At 39.7% G+C, this 14,694-nt stretch overlaps 1 protein-coding gene across 5 annotated transcripts in view; it reads left to right on the top strand.

The window, feature by feature from the left end:
- The window catches only part of Bet5 (blocked early in transport 5), a 28,219-nt gene that overhangs the window by 3,779 nt on the left and 9,746 nt on the right, over positions 1–14,694 (top strand). The window contains exon 1 of one of the 5 annotated variants that reach the window (XM_071668096.1): positions 8,906–9,014. The exons of 1 other annotated variant lie outside the window; for it this stretch is intronic. In XM_071668096.1, coding sequence (XP_071524197.1) covers positions 8,921–9,014 — 94 coding nt within the window. In that variant the 5' untranslated portion in view covers positions 8,906–8,920. Of the gene's footprint in view, positions 1–8,905; positions 9,015–12,738; positions 12,951–14,694 lie in introns of those variants that run through there. 3 more of the 5 variants (XM_071668098.1, XM_071668097.1, XM_071668099.1) reach the window with 3 other exon arrangements.

Raw genomic sequence — 14,694 nt, 5'->3', positions numbered from 1 at the left:
TTGATATTTTGTACGTGTATTTCTGATTCATTTGTATCCCACAAAACCTTCATGTCCTAAGGTTTGTGTGATAATAGTGAAGAACAGTTTACATGATTCTCTCTCTCTCTCTCTCTCTCTCTCTCTCTCTCTCTCTCTCTCTCTCTCTCTCTATCTATCTATATCTATATATATATATATATATATATATATATATATATATATATATATATATATATATATATATATATATATATATATATATGACCTCTTCTCTGTTCCTTCTTTTGGAAAATAAAAAAAAAAAAAAAAAACGAGAGGGGAGGATTTCCAGCCCCCCACTTCCTTCCCTTTTAGTCGCCTTCTACGACACGCAGGGAATACGTGGGAAGTATTCTTTCTCCCCTATCCCCAGGGAATATTCATATATATATATATATATATATATATATATATATATATATATATATATATATATATATATATATATATATATATATATATCTTTTCTTCTTTTAAACTATTCGCCATTTCCCGCGTTAGCGAGGTAGCGCTAAGAACAGAGGACTGGGCCTTTTTTGGAATATCCTCAACTGGCCCCCTCTGTTCCTTCTTTTGGAAAATTAAAAAAAAAAAAAAAAAAAAACGAGAGGGGAGGATTTCCAGCCCCCCGCTCCCTCCCCTTTTAGTCGCCTTCTACGACACGCAGGGAATACGTGGGAAGTATTCTTAATCCCCTATCCCCAGGGATAATATATATATATATATATATATATATATATATATATATATATATATATATATATATATATATATATATATATATAGAGAGAGAGAGAGAGAGAGAGAGAGAGAGAGAGAGAGAGAGAGAGAGAGAGAGAGAGAGAGAGAAACATACATTGATCACCAGCTACAGTAAGTGAGGAATTCTAGATACTCGGGAGTAATGTTTCATGATGACATTCCAGACGAAATGGATATAAACAACACGATAATTAAATGCAATGTAAACCAGTATGCTGTACCCAGTACTGAAAGGTAATATGTACCATTACAATACAAAACAATAATATGTATCACTATTCTAAGACCCATTTTGATATGTGGTCCAGAAACGTTGCTCACTCACAACCAAGTTCACACATCCAGGCTGGCGTAATGAGGGCGCTGAGACACTCTTCACTCAAGGCGAAACCACAAACAGGAGGAGTCCGGTAACGCTGATAGCCATTAAACCCAAGAACACTTACACGCTGAGCGCTCTGTGGACGACGAATTAGAAAGATCAAAACATCTTGACCAAGATGTATACAGTTTGTTCATGTAGTTATTGTTCATTATCGTGGTTTACATCAAGTAGTACATATGGCTTCTTAAATATTCCTGAAACATATTTCATGTGCGTGTACACAGTATTCAGCAGGCTTCATCTTGGTGAAAGAAAAAGAACTTGCTGAGTCTTGAAAGAGTAATCATTCTGAGAGTTTTCAGTGCTAACATGTCGGCACTCCCTCATTCGAGAACCTTCCTCGATCTAAGGCTTGTTCCAATGGTCCTCCTCGCCCGTACCTCGATAAGGCAGTGAAAAAATATATATTTTTTTCAATGTTCATCTTTAAAATAAAAAGTAGAAGAGTCCCCGCTTGGTGGGTGAAGAACTCGTGTCTTGATAACTCATGGAGGGTGGACGTATAGATTCTCAACTATCTGAATCTTCAGGTTACGCCCGGCGGGCGCGCTGCGCATCCTTGACCAACATTACCCGTTGGCTGACGGTTGACGCCTGTGTAGAGGAGGGAGCAATCAGCCCCTCCGTCATCCCTCCACACGCAGATGCGATGTTGCGCGTGTCTTTTATGTTTAAAATGACAATCTATTGTTATGTACCAGTAGCAGTGAGTGTGGGGATTTTCTTTTATGCTATCGTATATATAAGAAACCTTTTAGGTAAGTGAAATATCTGATTTTATGCTTTACAACAGCGTGATAGTACGAGTGAGAATACAAGAGCTATGGACGTGTGTATAAATCTTGGAAAGAAGATAAATTAAGATGAAAAACGACCGACCACAAAACTCAGGAACACACAGACCGATACTCAGACGTGCCCGGGAATTGTTAACTCCATAAGCACTACGATAGGTCCCCCTACTTGTGACCATGTGACCCTTGACATGACCCTAGAGGGTCAGGTCAAAGGTCAGGCCATCAGACCCAAAGTTCGTCCCGTCGTGCTCCAGGGGTCAGTTACTAATCATGTCATGAGCGTTTTATAAAGGCTCTGTGGCAGGGATCCCGCCCTTTCGATCATAGTTCGAGCCTCAACAACGCTGTCTGTCTACATCCTGCGTGACACAGGTCGTCACTCGTGGTTGTAACCAGCGTCACATCGGAGCAAGACAATGTGGCACACAGTCACACCAGGTCAGTAATCGCAACCTTAACCTCCCCCTCCCAGCTAACCCCCTACGTCACTGACGGCTGCCCTATATTGTGGTGCAACTTTATATAAGGTCAAGATGTTTTGTGGGAGGGCGTTGGAGTGGGTTGGGGGAGTCATGGGGCAATGTAGGGCAGCTGGGGTCGGCAGGAGATAAGCCAGGGCGTCCCAGGGGAAATGTCACAGATCTCCGTACCAACAGCTGCCAATGAGACTTGGGTAGTGATAGACGCTATCTCCTCTTCCCCTTCGTCACCAGCTCAGACCAGTCTTGGCAGTGATTCTTGATATGATCTGTGCCGATACCAAATTTACTGTGCATCCCACGCTCATCCCGTGAGCGGTAGCGCAAGAGGATTACAGAGGCCACACAAAGTCTTAGACCTCAGTGGGTTGATGTTACAAAGGTTGTTACAAAGCTGATTCATTATACAAGCTTCATTACATACATTTTTGTAAGGTAAGTTTTGCCGACGAGATGCAAAAAGAGGATACAAACTTAAAATTTTTGGTATCTTGTCATTAACAATAAGGTGTTGACATTTCTCACCGGATTTGTATAGATCTATCTCTAAAAAGCTCCATTTTTTTCACGTTCTTAGATATACTGTTCTGGTCTGTGCCCAAATCTTTGACCACAAGGTTTACTATTCGCATGATTAACATCTCCAGATAGGCCAAAGCGCCAATAGTACTTACAGTTTAGCATTAGTTTAGCAATAACAACATGTAATCTGTTGCTCTTATTATTTTCTCCATATACATCTCTTACTTTACAAATTTCACTGTGATGGAAAGTGTTTCTCCTTGTGCTTATCTGAACACGTCTACTTGCTTTAAAGAGATTTGTTAGTTCCTTTCTAATTGCAGTTTTGAGGCTACGAATTGACAACCCAATGTATGTTGTCTTCAACATAACCTTTACTAAAGTGCAAGTTTGAGTAAAGCATCAGCTCTGTCGTGCTCACGGAGGCTCATGTGAGAGGGAATCCAAGGCAATTTGAATTGGATCCCTTGACAAGTAAAGTTTGAAATAGTTGTCTCTGGCTTCAGAGACCAACATGTTAATTTCTGATCTTAGGATGTTAAAGACAAATACTGAAGATAAAGAATCAGAGATGATTGAATATGTGGCAGTGATTTCTACCAGCTGAAGAGTGATAAGTATGATGAACAATTCAGTTTGTAGGGTAGATGCCTAATTGTTGATTCCAACATTTTTCTTTATCAACACTGGGCAGTGAGAGGGTTCCTGGCCAGTCTTTTGGCTCCGTCCATCAGACGCCGTCAACGTGGAGCGATCTCCTCTGTTGAATACGATGACTTAAGCCCTTGATTTGCAGCGACCTAAACCCTGAGTGTGACAGCTTAACACCTTGAGAACCACGACTTAAACCCAAGAGTACGATGACAATCCCTCATGCACGATGACCTGACCCCCTGTAGGTCACGGCTATACGCCTCGAGTACCACTACTTAACCTCTTGAGTACGATGACGTAACGTCTTGTATTTCAATTTCATTTTCAAAAGTTTGTTATCAACAGAAAAATGGTTAATGACTGAAGTTGTCGAATACATATATATATATATATATATATATATATATATATATATATATATATATATATATATATATATATATATATATATATATATATATATATATATATATATAATCAAAACCAAAGAGAAGTAAAGATTAAGAAAAACGAGAGGAAAATTGACGAGAGAGAGAGAGAGAGAGAGAGAGAGAGAGAGAGAGAGAGAGAGAGAGAGAGAGAGAGAGAGAGAGGATGAAATGAACTCCAATAAATATTCGACCTAACATAAATACTCCCAAGTTATGACGAATTTGAGCAGATCTGACCCTTGTTAGCCTTTATCACAGCAAACAATAACACTTTACGACCACAACATAACAGAGCCAAGACCAATCAGGGATGTATAAATGTGCTATAAACATCACAGAGTTAACATAAAAGCATACAATTGGATTATGAATCATCTAGGTCAACGGTCATAAGTGAAACAAGAGAAAATCGTAAGGTAATCTCATTGATTCTGGCGTGACCTGGCTGGCACCAGTGGATCCACATATTGACATACATATTAAGCCATGTTGCGTGTAATGTGGCAGAACACGGTAGCGAACGCAAGACGCATATAGACACATATACGCACAGACATGGGCTAATAAGCACATGAGCAGAAACAGACTTGAATAACATATGTAAACGTATAGATATTAAAATACACACAGCATAATCACAAAAACTTGACCTACTTTCCTCTCCTCAGACCTGTCCACGATATATTGAACAAAGGAAAAATGGTGTATCTAACAATAGTCACTGACCAGCTCCTTAATTTCCTGTGTCGTTCGTTAGATATATACATTTTGGCTTAGTTCTGAGTCTCCGTCCGGGCGCCAATCCACGCTCGCGTCCTCTCCAGCGTATGCCTTATTTGTTCGTTAGATTCTCCAGGTCTTTGCCTGAATTGCTAAGTTTCAGCCAGCCACGGGTGATTATACAAATAGACGGACCGTCCTCTACTTTCTTCCTTATTCCCACGTCGATTGGCTCTTCCGGCTTTAGGCCTAACGACTTTTAGGGTCGTTAAGGCCGACAACATCATTTTGGAACTACCAGTCGAGAAAAGATATGAGGGACAACTTTGGGCGTTCATTTTAAAACCACAGACACGCTCTTACTGCACGAATGGCCCGTGTCTCACTCTTAATCAGCTGTGAGAATATTTGTCTCAAGCAACAGACTGGAAGATGAGGAGAAAAAGATAAACTGTTCTTTCTGAAGGACTAGACAAAGAGATATGGAGCACTTAGAAGGCAGATTGTCTGTCCATCTGGCGGAGACAATGTTAACCCACAAAGCGTTGGTTTTGTATGATCTTTATGATAATGTTGTACTTTACCAGACTTTGTTTCTTGGTATCTTATTGGAGCACACACACACACACACACACACACACACATATATATATATATATATATATATATATATATATATATATATATATATATATATATATCTTTTCTTTTAAACTATTCGCCATTTCCCGCGTTAGCGAGGTAGCGTTAAGAACAGAGGACTGGGCCTTTTTTGGAATATCCTCACCTGGCCCCCTCTGTTCCTTCTTTTGGAAAATTGAAAAAAAAAAAAAGTAGCCAAGAAGAAAGAACATCGTGGACAATGGCCGTTTTATCATCCTATCCGTATCATCTTGACTTAATTATCGAGATAGAGAATCTATGTTATTTCCCCGGAGGGCTTTGTGCCACGTCTCCCAGCCGAGAGCTACGTGGTGTTAGGTACTGCTCATACTCCTGCCCAGGACACCATCTGTAGCAGTCATATGCTCAAATGCCTTCATGTCTAACCTTCAAGAAAACCTTAAACGAGCTAGTGTAGTTTTAGATGTTAAAAGAGTGGGTAGGGGAGTGTTTCCTTTACCATAAATCATTATTTAGGGAATGTGGTGTAATTTACTTTATCAGCAGGAATGAAGGAAGAGATTGCCAGGGTTAAAACATTCCCGGGCAGGAAGGCGGCCGCCCCACAGCTGATTGTGTGTTATATTATCATAGTGTAGTTTATCCTTGGGTAGGGAGTCGGGAGACGTGCGTGTTTATGTTGAAACTGTGTATATACATGTTTGTGTCCTATTTGTTCTATGGGGGTTTATATGATTTTAGTATAAATGAAAACTCGCTTCATAAACTCGCAGCAGGAATGAAGGTGTTTAAATGACCAGTTTGGTAGACAGTGGGTCGTGGACTCAGCGATGGATTGCATGCGTCAACAGTTGACGTATCTACTTCTACTCGTTTCTGCCTCCGTCTCTACTGCCTTAAAAAATAAGATCATGACGTTTCATAATACTAAGGACTAGTAGACAAAGTTTCAACCGAGATGTATAATATACTCGTGTTCTTATTTCTTGTAAGAATATCAATATTGTTCCTAGCAAAACCATCCAGCTTTTTCCTGCAAGTTGAAGCAGACACGAACCAGGATAGGTTTACGCTGAACTGAAGTTTGGGCTAGGAATAGGCTCCTTGAGCTTTTCTAGAACGTTTCCGGCTGTATACTGTTAAATGTAATAGGCAGTCAACTCGTAACAGGTCCTTAAGCCAGGACCCGTCAGTTGCAAATTAAAACTTCTCAGTGGGTTGATTATGTAATAAGAATATCTGGCAGAAGCTTTAGAAGGAAGAAATAGACGGGAAGAGAAGACATTCTTGGAGAATTGACTTGGTGTACTTCTTTGGATTTTTCTCGGGACTACATAGAATTAAGGTGTTGCTGGGCTAAATACTTTATATAAAATGTCCCTTATCTTTAGGATTTGATATCTGGCTCGCGTGTTATCTCCACTACACGCAACTGTTCAGTTGAATATATATATATATATATATATATATATATATATATATATATATATATATATATATATATATATATATATATATATTTTTTTTTTTTTTTTTTTTTTTTTTCAAACTATTCGCCATTTCCCGCGTTAGCGAGGTACCGTTAAGAACAGAGGACTGGGCCATTGAGGGAATATCCTCACCTGGCCCCCTTCTCTGTTCCTTCTTTTGGAAAATTAAAAAAAATTGAGAAGGGAGGATTTCCAGCCCCCCGCTCCCTCCCCTTTTAGTCGCCTTCTTCGACACGCAGGGAATACGTGGGAAGTATTCTTTCTCCCCTATCCCCAGGGATATATATATATATATATATATATATATATATATATATATATATATATATATATATATATATATATATATAATCAAACCTCGTCTCTTTGCAGGGACGCCGCGAGTGTAAAGTCACCTTCGACGAGGTTGTATCTAACAATTTCTTACTGCAAAGGAGTCCATTCTTCCCCTCTTACTGATTGTAGCTCAGCATTCTAGGGCTTATATATATATATGTATATATATATATATATATATATATATATATATATATATATATATATATATATATATATATATATATATAGAGAGAGAGAGAGAGAGAGAGAGAGAGAGAGAGAGAGAGAGATTGCCGCTTTTGTATGGTTACACTTGACAAGCGGAAAGTCACTTCGGCGAGGATTGTCAGTGGACGTAAGATTGGAAGACAGTTACGTTGAGGAAGTTCCCGCACGAAAGAGTCTATCATTTCCGTGCTCCCTGCTTCGAGTGTAGCCTCGAAGCGGCAGGAACCCCATAAAAGAGGATTCTGGGGTTGTATCATAATAATGATAGTATATACCCTTGACGGTTTTAGGAGAGAAAAAAAAAAAAAAACTCGCGTGCCGTGAGGAGTGCTGTGGCGTCGCGTCCTTTACATACATTCTAAGGAGGGTAATTCTCGTGAATACAAGAACTCATTCTTCCTGGTAAAGCCCACAAGGTGTATGGTAACTTTCAATTATTTCAGAGAGTTTAGAACGAGAAATAGTTTCAAAGGCAAATGGTTATATAAGACAAACGAGTAATATGTATTATTTTCATGGTGACATTAGATACTGAAGATGTGTTAATAATACTGGCACAAGGTAGCATAACCATATTTCAAACACTGTGATGCAGAAATGATTATGATCTACTTACTAGGGGATAAACTGTACCTGTTCAAATAATCAGTTTAGTTTATGGACGATTGCTTGATAACTGTCTTGCTTTGTTGGTTAGTTATTGGGCTTTATGTGTATCGGCTACCGGGACCATCTAGGCGGTCAGCGTCAAATTTTACCACCAATCTTAAATCCTAATCGCTTTCCATAATTCTACCAGACACACTCTCACTGTATGTATCATACTACTGACACCTATCCTCTAGTGATGTTGTTATGTAATTACGTTTCGGAAGATTTTTTTCTATAATAATGCCAGAAAGTTGGCCTTGTTGATAAGTTTACATTACCAAAATTGATCTCGAGGATTTTTCTTCCCCGCGAATAATGTTGAAAAACTTGCCGGCAGAGTAAGGCTTGAGTCACCTTTTCCGACCACTTCGCACTACTGTAACGACCATGGCTGCTTTATTTCACCTTGTTTTCAGATATTGGAAGGTGTTGTTAGTTATAGTGACCAATACTTTATGAATATTTAGCTTAAAATTTTCCCAGCTGAGTATCAGTTAAGGAAACTTGTCCTAACCAAGTATCTGTAAACAATTCAGAAAAAAAAACAAAAGCAGTGAAGTTTATGGCTATAAGACCTCAGAATTTCATTGGTGAACCGAGGACGAGCTTCCCACGGGTGCTCCAACCTCGTAGGATGTGATCTAGGTGAACCACTGACCTTCTGTATATCAGGCGACCCCAATGTGTCCATGTCACTCGAATCGTACGTCGGCTGCGGTGTGGAGCATAGACGATTCCATCTGAAGTGCTGGCTCCTCCCCTTCCACCAGCGCTTAACCCTTCAAGAGTGGATGCACGTTAGATCGCAACTCTCCTTGGCTGCAACTCAAGGTCTTCCATGGGGGAGAGAGGGTCCAGGACGCCATCTGAAACGGGATCTCTGTCGGCATATGTTCCTGAAATAGCAGTGGGGAGTTCGATGGTCGCTGCAGGTAAGGTCACTGAAAAAAAAAGCGGTTAAATTGTTCAGATAAACAGAGTTACATAAGAACTTGGATATCTGCCATGGCGTGTTGTATAACAAACTTGGCATGTGTTTAGTGTGGAATTAGATGGCCAAGCTTTGTAAGATGCCATAGTCGGCCTGTACCACTCACGGGAGGAGTCTGTCTGGGTGTGGAGTCCTTGGAGGAGGTTGGTTGTCACGTGACGGAGCCAAGATAAGTCTGCATCCCAGACAGATGTGGTGGAGCGTTTCACTGCAGCATCACCTTGTATATTCTAATTAATAGAGAGTGTAATAAATGTTGGACAGTTTTACGAGAGCCACATTTACTGTTGTTTAGAATAATTTGTTTCTTGATATTTATTCAGTTGTCATTGAAAACCAACCTGACCTTTGTCAGTTATGTAATATTTAGGTGGCCCATGAAGTACGTTTTCTTTTTCTGTACAATTACGAAGGACAGATCTGGGAGCTGTGCAAAAACCTGCTGTGCACAGGGATCTGGGAGGCTGGGAACCATCTGACCCCCAACGAAAAATAGATAAGATTAGATAGTAAGTGTAAGATTTTCTTTTCACCAACTTTTTCGTATCGTGCTGTGAGTAACATAATTAGAATAAAACGAACCAAATAATTTCTTGTACCTCAAGCTTTGGAGGGAGTGTGAGCCGTTTATGGATTCTTTTTTTTTTTTTACTACTAGAAATTAAGACCGTCCAAAGACGAGAGTACCTAGGTACCTGCTAGTCCCTACGATGACATTTTTGACATGAGGCGAGGATAGTGCGTAGCACTCGCCGCAGACAATTTAGAGCTACGAATAGTGGTGTTGCTAGGCGTTTGAGTGTGAGGTAGAGTGAGTGTATGTTTGCTGACAGAATGCCAGCGCTTTACGACGTGTGGATGAGATAAAGAATGACTGCTATCGTGCCAGGAAGAATAGTTCGCGGCTCCGTCAACGTCTAGGAACGTGATGATTCTGGATCTCAGGCATTGACCTCAACAAACTTCTATATATCCCAGTCACTTCATCGGTGACTTCAGGAGCTACATCCACCTATAACAGACGGCCAGACTTGACCCTTAGATATCAAGCTACAATTAACCAGAGCAATCTTACGTTCGTTAGCTTTGCTAAACTGTGGTAAAGTTTGGCATCCTTTTGGATAACATTTTTCTTACAAAACCACGCTCAATAGAAAAGTTCCAAATAGATTTAAGGAAAATTACCTAACATAATCAAACCAACCCTAAGTTTGCAAAATATGTTAAAAAATAAGAAGGAAGACCACTTTATTGGAACGATACTTCGTCGTGCCTCTGCGGTCAGTACTCTTGTCAGTCATTTGCAGATAGGGAACTGTATGATGTATAACAGAATACCAACTCTATGGTGTAGAACTCCATGCTCTAGGGAACTGACTCTCCTAACTGCTATATGATGGTTACTACAGAACCACTGGAAATGTTGCAAACAGGCTGCCGCTCAACTACAAATATTGGGCATACGTTTTTTTTTTTTTTTTTTTGTATATTTCGAATCCTGTGACTTTTCCTCTTTACTCACAGATGTCTGAACCAAACAATTTCTTGGACGGTATGTGAGACCTCGTGATAAATCCCTTAAACTCTCTTCATCGATCTTGTAACTGCACACACGCGCGCGGCCATAGAGAGGGGGACTAAGAACAATGCCTCAGTGAACGCGGAACTAAAAATGTCTCTCCCCCCAGACCCCAAGCGGCCAAGCGGCAGGCTTCGTAGGCTCGGTGTTTTAATCCATTCGTCGCTTACGGTGGGATATTGAGAAAGAAAGAGAAATATCATGAACATATGTCAGTCTTCGTTGAACATTCTGAGAGAAATTCACGCTTGAGAATGTACAGTCGTTATGTAATTTGCCGGACGAAGAACACATCAACCGAGTAGGTCCACGCTTGGATCGATCCCGCGTGTGTGTGTGTGTCGCGCTAACAATAGCTAACAGCACATGTAGGTTGGAGAGGAGGCATTGATTTTACGAATTTTTTTTTTACGTCACATTGAATGACATCTTCAGAAGATATTCATAATTTAACATCTTTGACGAGTGGAGTACAACTCATCCAATAATATGGATTCCGGTCAATCTGTCATTTAGAATTTAGACGGACCAGACATTCAGTAAACACCGATATTTGATGAGCTGACAACAGACTTGTATTCTGAGCTTAGGTTTACCCAAAGATCGACCCACTTGAAAACTATTTTCTCATGTATATAAGCTGATTCACGGCTATGAGCTCCTTGTTGCTCTGCGGGGAAGTGTTGGAATTGATGCAACTGCACTATATGATAATAATAGATAACTAGATGAATAAATAACGTAGTTTAAAGCCGCTACAGAAGTAACTTAAGGAAGAAGAATAAGAGGAATAGACTAGATATTGGATTTAAACTGGCGGAGCATCTTTTTTTAATCTTTTTATCCTAGAATGATAACATAGTTGGGAGGGTTATGATGATCAAAGAAAATATGAGGTTAAATACTTTAAAAGTAGGAAAAAACACATATAGTGACCAAAAGAACGTAAGCAAACCTTCTAACCTCACCCAAGGGCTGAGAATGTAACGTATTATTGTCTTCCTTCCGCCACTTTGGTGACGAATTTTGTGTTTGTTGAAATAGGTCTGTAAATTGGCGAGCTCGTCGCCCAAGACATGCCGCAGCTGAAACTAAAATGTCTTAGTTTGTTTGAATGACAAATAATGTTAATTTTCGTCTGCTAGGAAAAGTTAAGTGAGGTTTTCATCAGTCTGCTTATCTATAAAACTGTTTCTGTTACTTCTTCCTCATGAAGTATGATCCCGACGCCCGTTGAATACACTCTGTAGGCAAGAGTAGCGACAGAGAAATTGGGTATCAAGAGATAGGGCTCCACGAATGTAGAACTTCCTTCCCGTAAAGAACATTTAGATAATTGCAAATATAGTAGGAAAACTAGTGAAACGCATTATTTTTCTCGAATTATTAATCAATAATCATATCTTATCAGCACCCCTGAATAACTTTTGCTAAATGTTAGGAGGTGCAGGTGAGCGTGTTGACCATCTATAGGCCATCTCGAGATTTGGTAGGATTGGTAGGCTTACTCCTTGAAATTAGGTTTATAGACTACCAGAATTCTCCTCAGTTGGCCCAAGGTACCATTGGACTTGGCCCGAATCTTGTCACAGTTTGCATTCTATTTCAGATCATCCGAAATCGTGCACCACTATGGTTGTGTCTATTGACCTTTTGATCTTAATGTGTGCTGAACTCGTTTTTAATTCTAGATCTGACTAGTAACTTTATTCTTTGAGATGATTTTTTTGTCATGAAATTTATATTGTATCTACACGTAGTTCAGTTGTAGTTTTGTACTGTTATTGCTATTCTTTAATTTGAATGTATTATGACAACCACGTTAGGAATGATTATAAATATCTATACTCTGTTCAATCCCCGTTAGGTTAATATGTATATTTTGCCAAATCTTTCTCTATTTGTTTGTACTAGTGTGTTTTTTTGTGAAATGTTGATAATACATACTCTTGTATTTCCATATGTGGTGTCCTTGAACCACACAGTTATCAGGAATTGCAATAATGATAATAATTATAAGAGGGTGAGATTCCGATAAAGAATTACACTAAGAACGGTATAAAGTAAATCCACATTCTCATGACGTCACGGGAGAGGCGAACGCTGCAGCCATCAGCTGAGCGTCAAAACAAACCACAGGAAGGAACATGAGATGGGCGTATAAGAAGTGAGTCTGGTCCAGCTGCTTCCTCTGTATTTGGCAAGTATAAGATGATATTGCTCATTCAGTATCATTGATACTTGCATGGTGAGAATTATTGGAAGAGCACGAATCTGCCAGTTTACACGCATTCATAGGTAATGATTTACATAGGGAAGTACATTTGACTTAGTATACACTACTCTCTACGGTATATTTCCAGTTTTGAGCTTTGTTGAAGAGGGAAATTGTGGGGTAAAAACAAGCAGAATTCATATAATTAACCCAACCAGAGCTAATCAAATGTAGCATAGCTGAGGAAAGACTAGCTTTAGGAATGGTATCTCATTAGTGACATTTGTAGATATAGATAGACTCAATCCACGACCTACATAGTGTATATTTATTTAAGACTTTAGAACTTTGTCAAGAGAAGAACATTTGCAACCTTAAAATGAGACCTTTTGAGAAAAGAGCACATGAAAGCACAATGTGCCCGAGTGAGCATATGACCACTCCTCGTGGTTAGTCTCTTGTTACAATGAAATGGGTAGGAGGTACGATGCTAATGAATCCGAGATTGAAACTGAGGGCAAGCGGATATTGGAGGGACTGAAGTGTATTCAGAAAGAAATGCAATCAGTTTTTCTTGGTCTTGTATAGTATTGTAAAGCTCCAAACTTGACTAGTCACACCCAGAACACTTCCACAGTGGTCGAAAAGACAATGTGTAGGTAAAGAAAAAGTTATATTTCATGGTTTAATTGAAACATTAAACACCATTGAAAAAAAAGACATGTAAATGGTTAAGTACACAGTATACAGTATGGTATTACTGGGTTCCACTTGCTTGAGGATACTCTGCCAATGAAAAGACACTTTTGGCTTAGCTGTATCATTAGAAGAACATTCTCATCATAGAATTTCTCTTTAAAGGACTTAATTTTTCCCTCCTGCTAGAAGTAGTCGAGCTTCTGGAAGAGATGCTGAGTAACACCAGGACCCATTCATAGAAATTAGTGTTGTGGTAATTATGAAAAAATTATAAAATATATATATATATATATATATATATATATATATATATATATATTTTTTTTTTTTTTTTTTTATACTTTGTCGCTGTCTCCCGCGTTTGAATAAGAGCAAGGTTATTAGGTACAGTAGGGTTGAGGGTCAAGTCAATTGGGAGGTGAGTTTGAATGGAGAAAAACTGGAGGAAGTGAAGTGTTTTAGATATCTGGGAGTGGATCTGGCAGCGGATGGAACCATGGAAGCGGAAGTGGATATTAGGGTGGGGGAGGGGGCGAAAATTCTGGGGGCCTTGAAGAATGTGTGGAAGTCGAGAACATTATCTCGGAAAGCAAAAATGGGTATGTTTGAAGGAATAGTGGCTCCAACAATGTTGTATGGTTGCGAGGCGTGGGCTATGGATAGAGTTGTGCGCAGGAGGATGGATGTGCTGGAAATGAGATGTTTGAGGACAATGTGTGGTGTGAGGTGGTTTGATCGAGTGAGTAACGTAAGGGTAAGAGAGATGTGTGGAAATAAAAAGAACGTGGTTGAGAGAGCAGAAGAGGGTGTTTTGAAGTGGTTTGGGCACATGGAGAGGATGAGTGAGGAAAGATTGACCAAGAGGATATATGTGTCGGAGGTGGAGGGAGCAAGGAGAAGAGGGAGACCAAATTGGAGGTGGAAAGATGGAGTGAAAAAGATTTTGTGTGATCGGGGCCTGAACATGCAGGAGGGTGAAAGGAGGGCAAGGAATAGAGTAAATTGGAGCGATGTGGTATACCGGGGTTGACGTGCTGTCAGTGGATTGAATCAAGGCATGTGAAGCGTCTGGGGTAAACCATGGAAAGCTGTGTAGGTATGTATATTTGCGTGTGTGGACGTATGTAT

Source organism: Panulirus ornatus, chromosome 12 (genome assembly GCF_036320965.1).
Source record: "Panulirus ornatus isolate Po-2019 chromosome 12, ASM3632096v1, whole genome shotgun sequence".
Lineage (NCBI taxonomy): Eukaryota > Metazoa > Arthropoda > Malacostraca > Decapoda > Palinuridae > Panulirus > Panulirus ornatus.
Note: the sequence above shows the minus strand (reverse complement) of the source record. Positions and strands in the feature narration are given on the sequence as shown.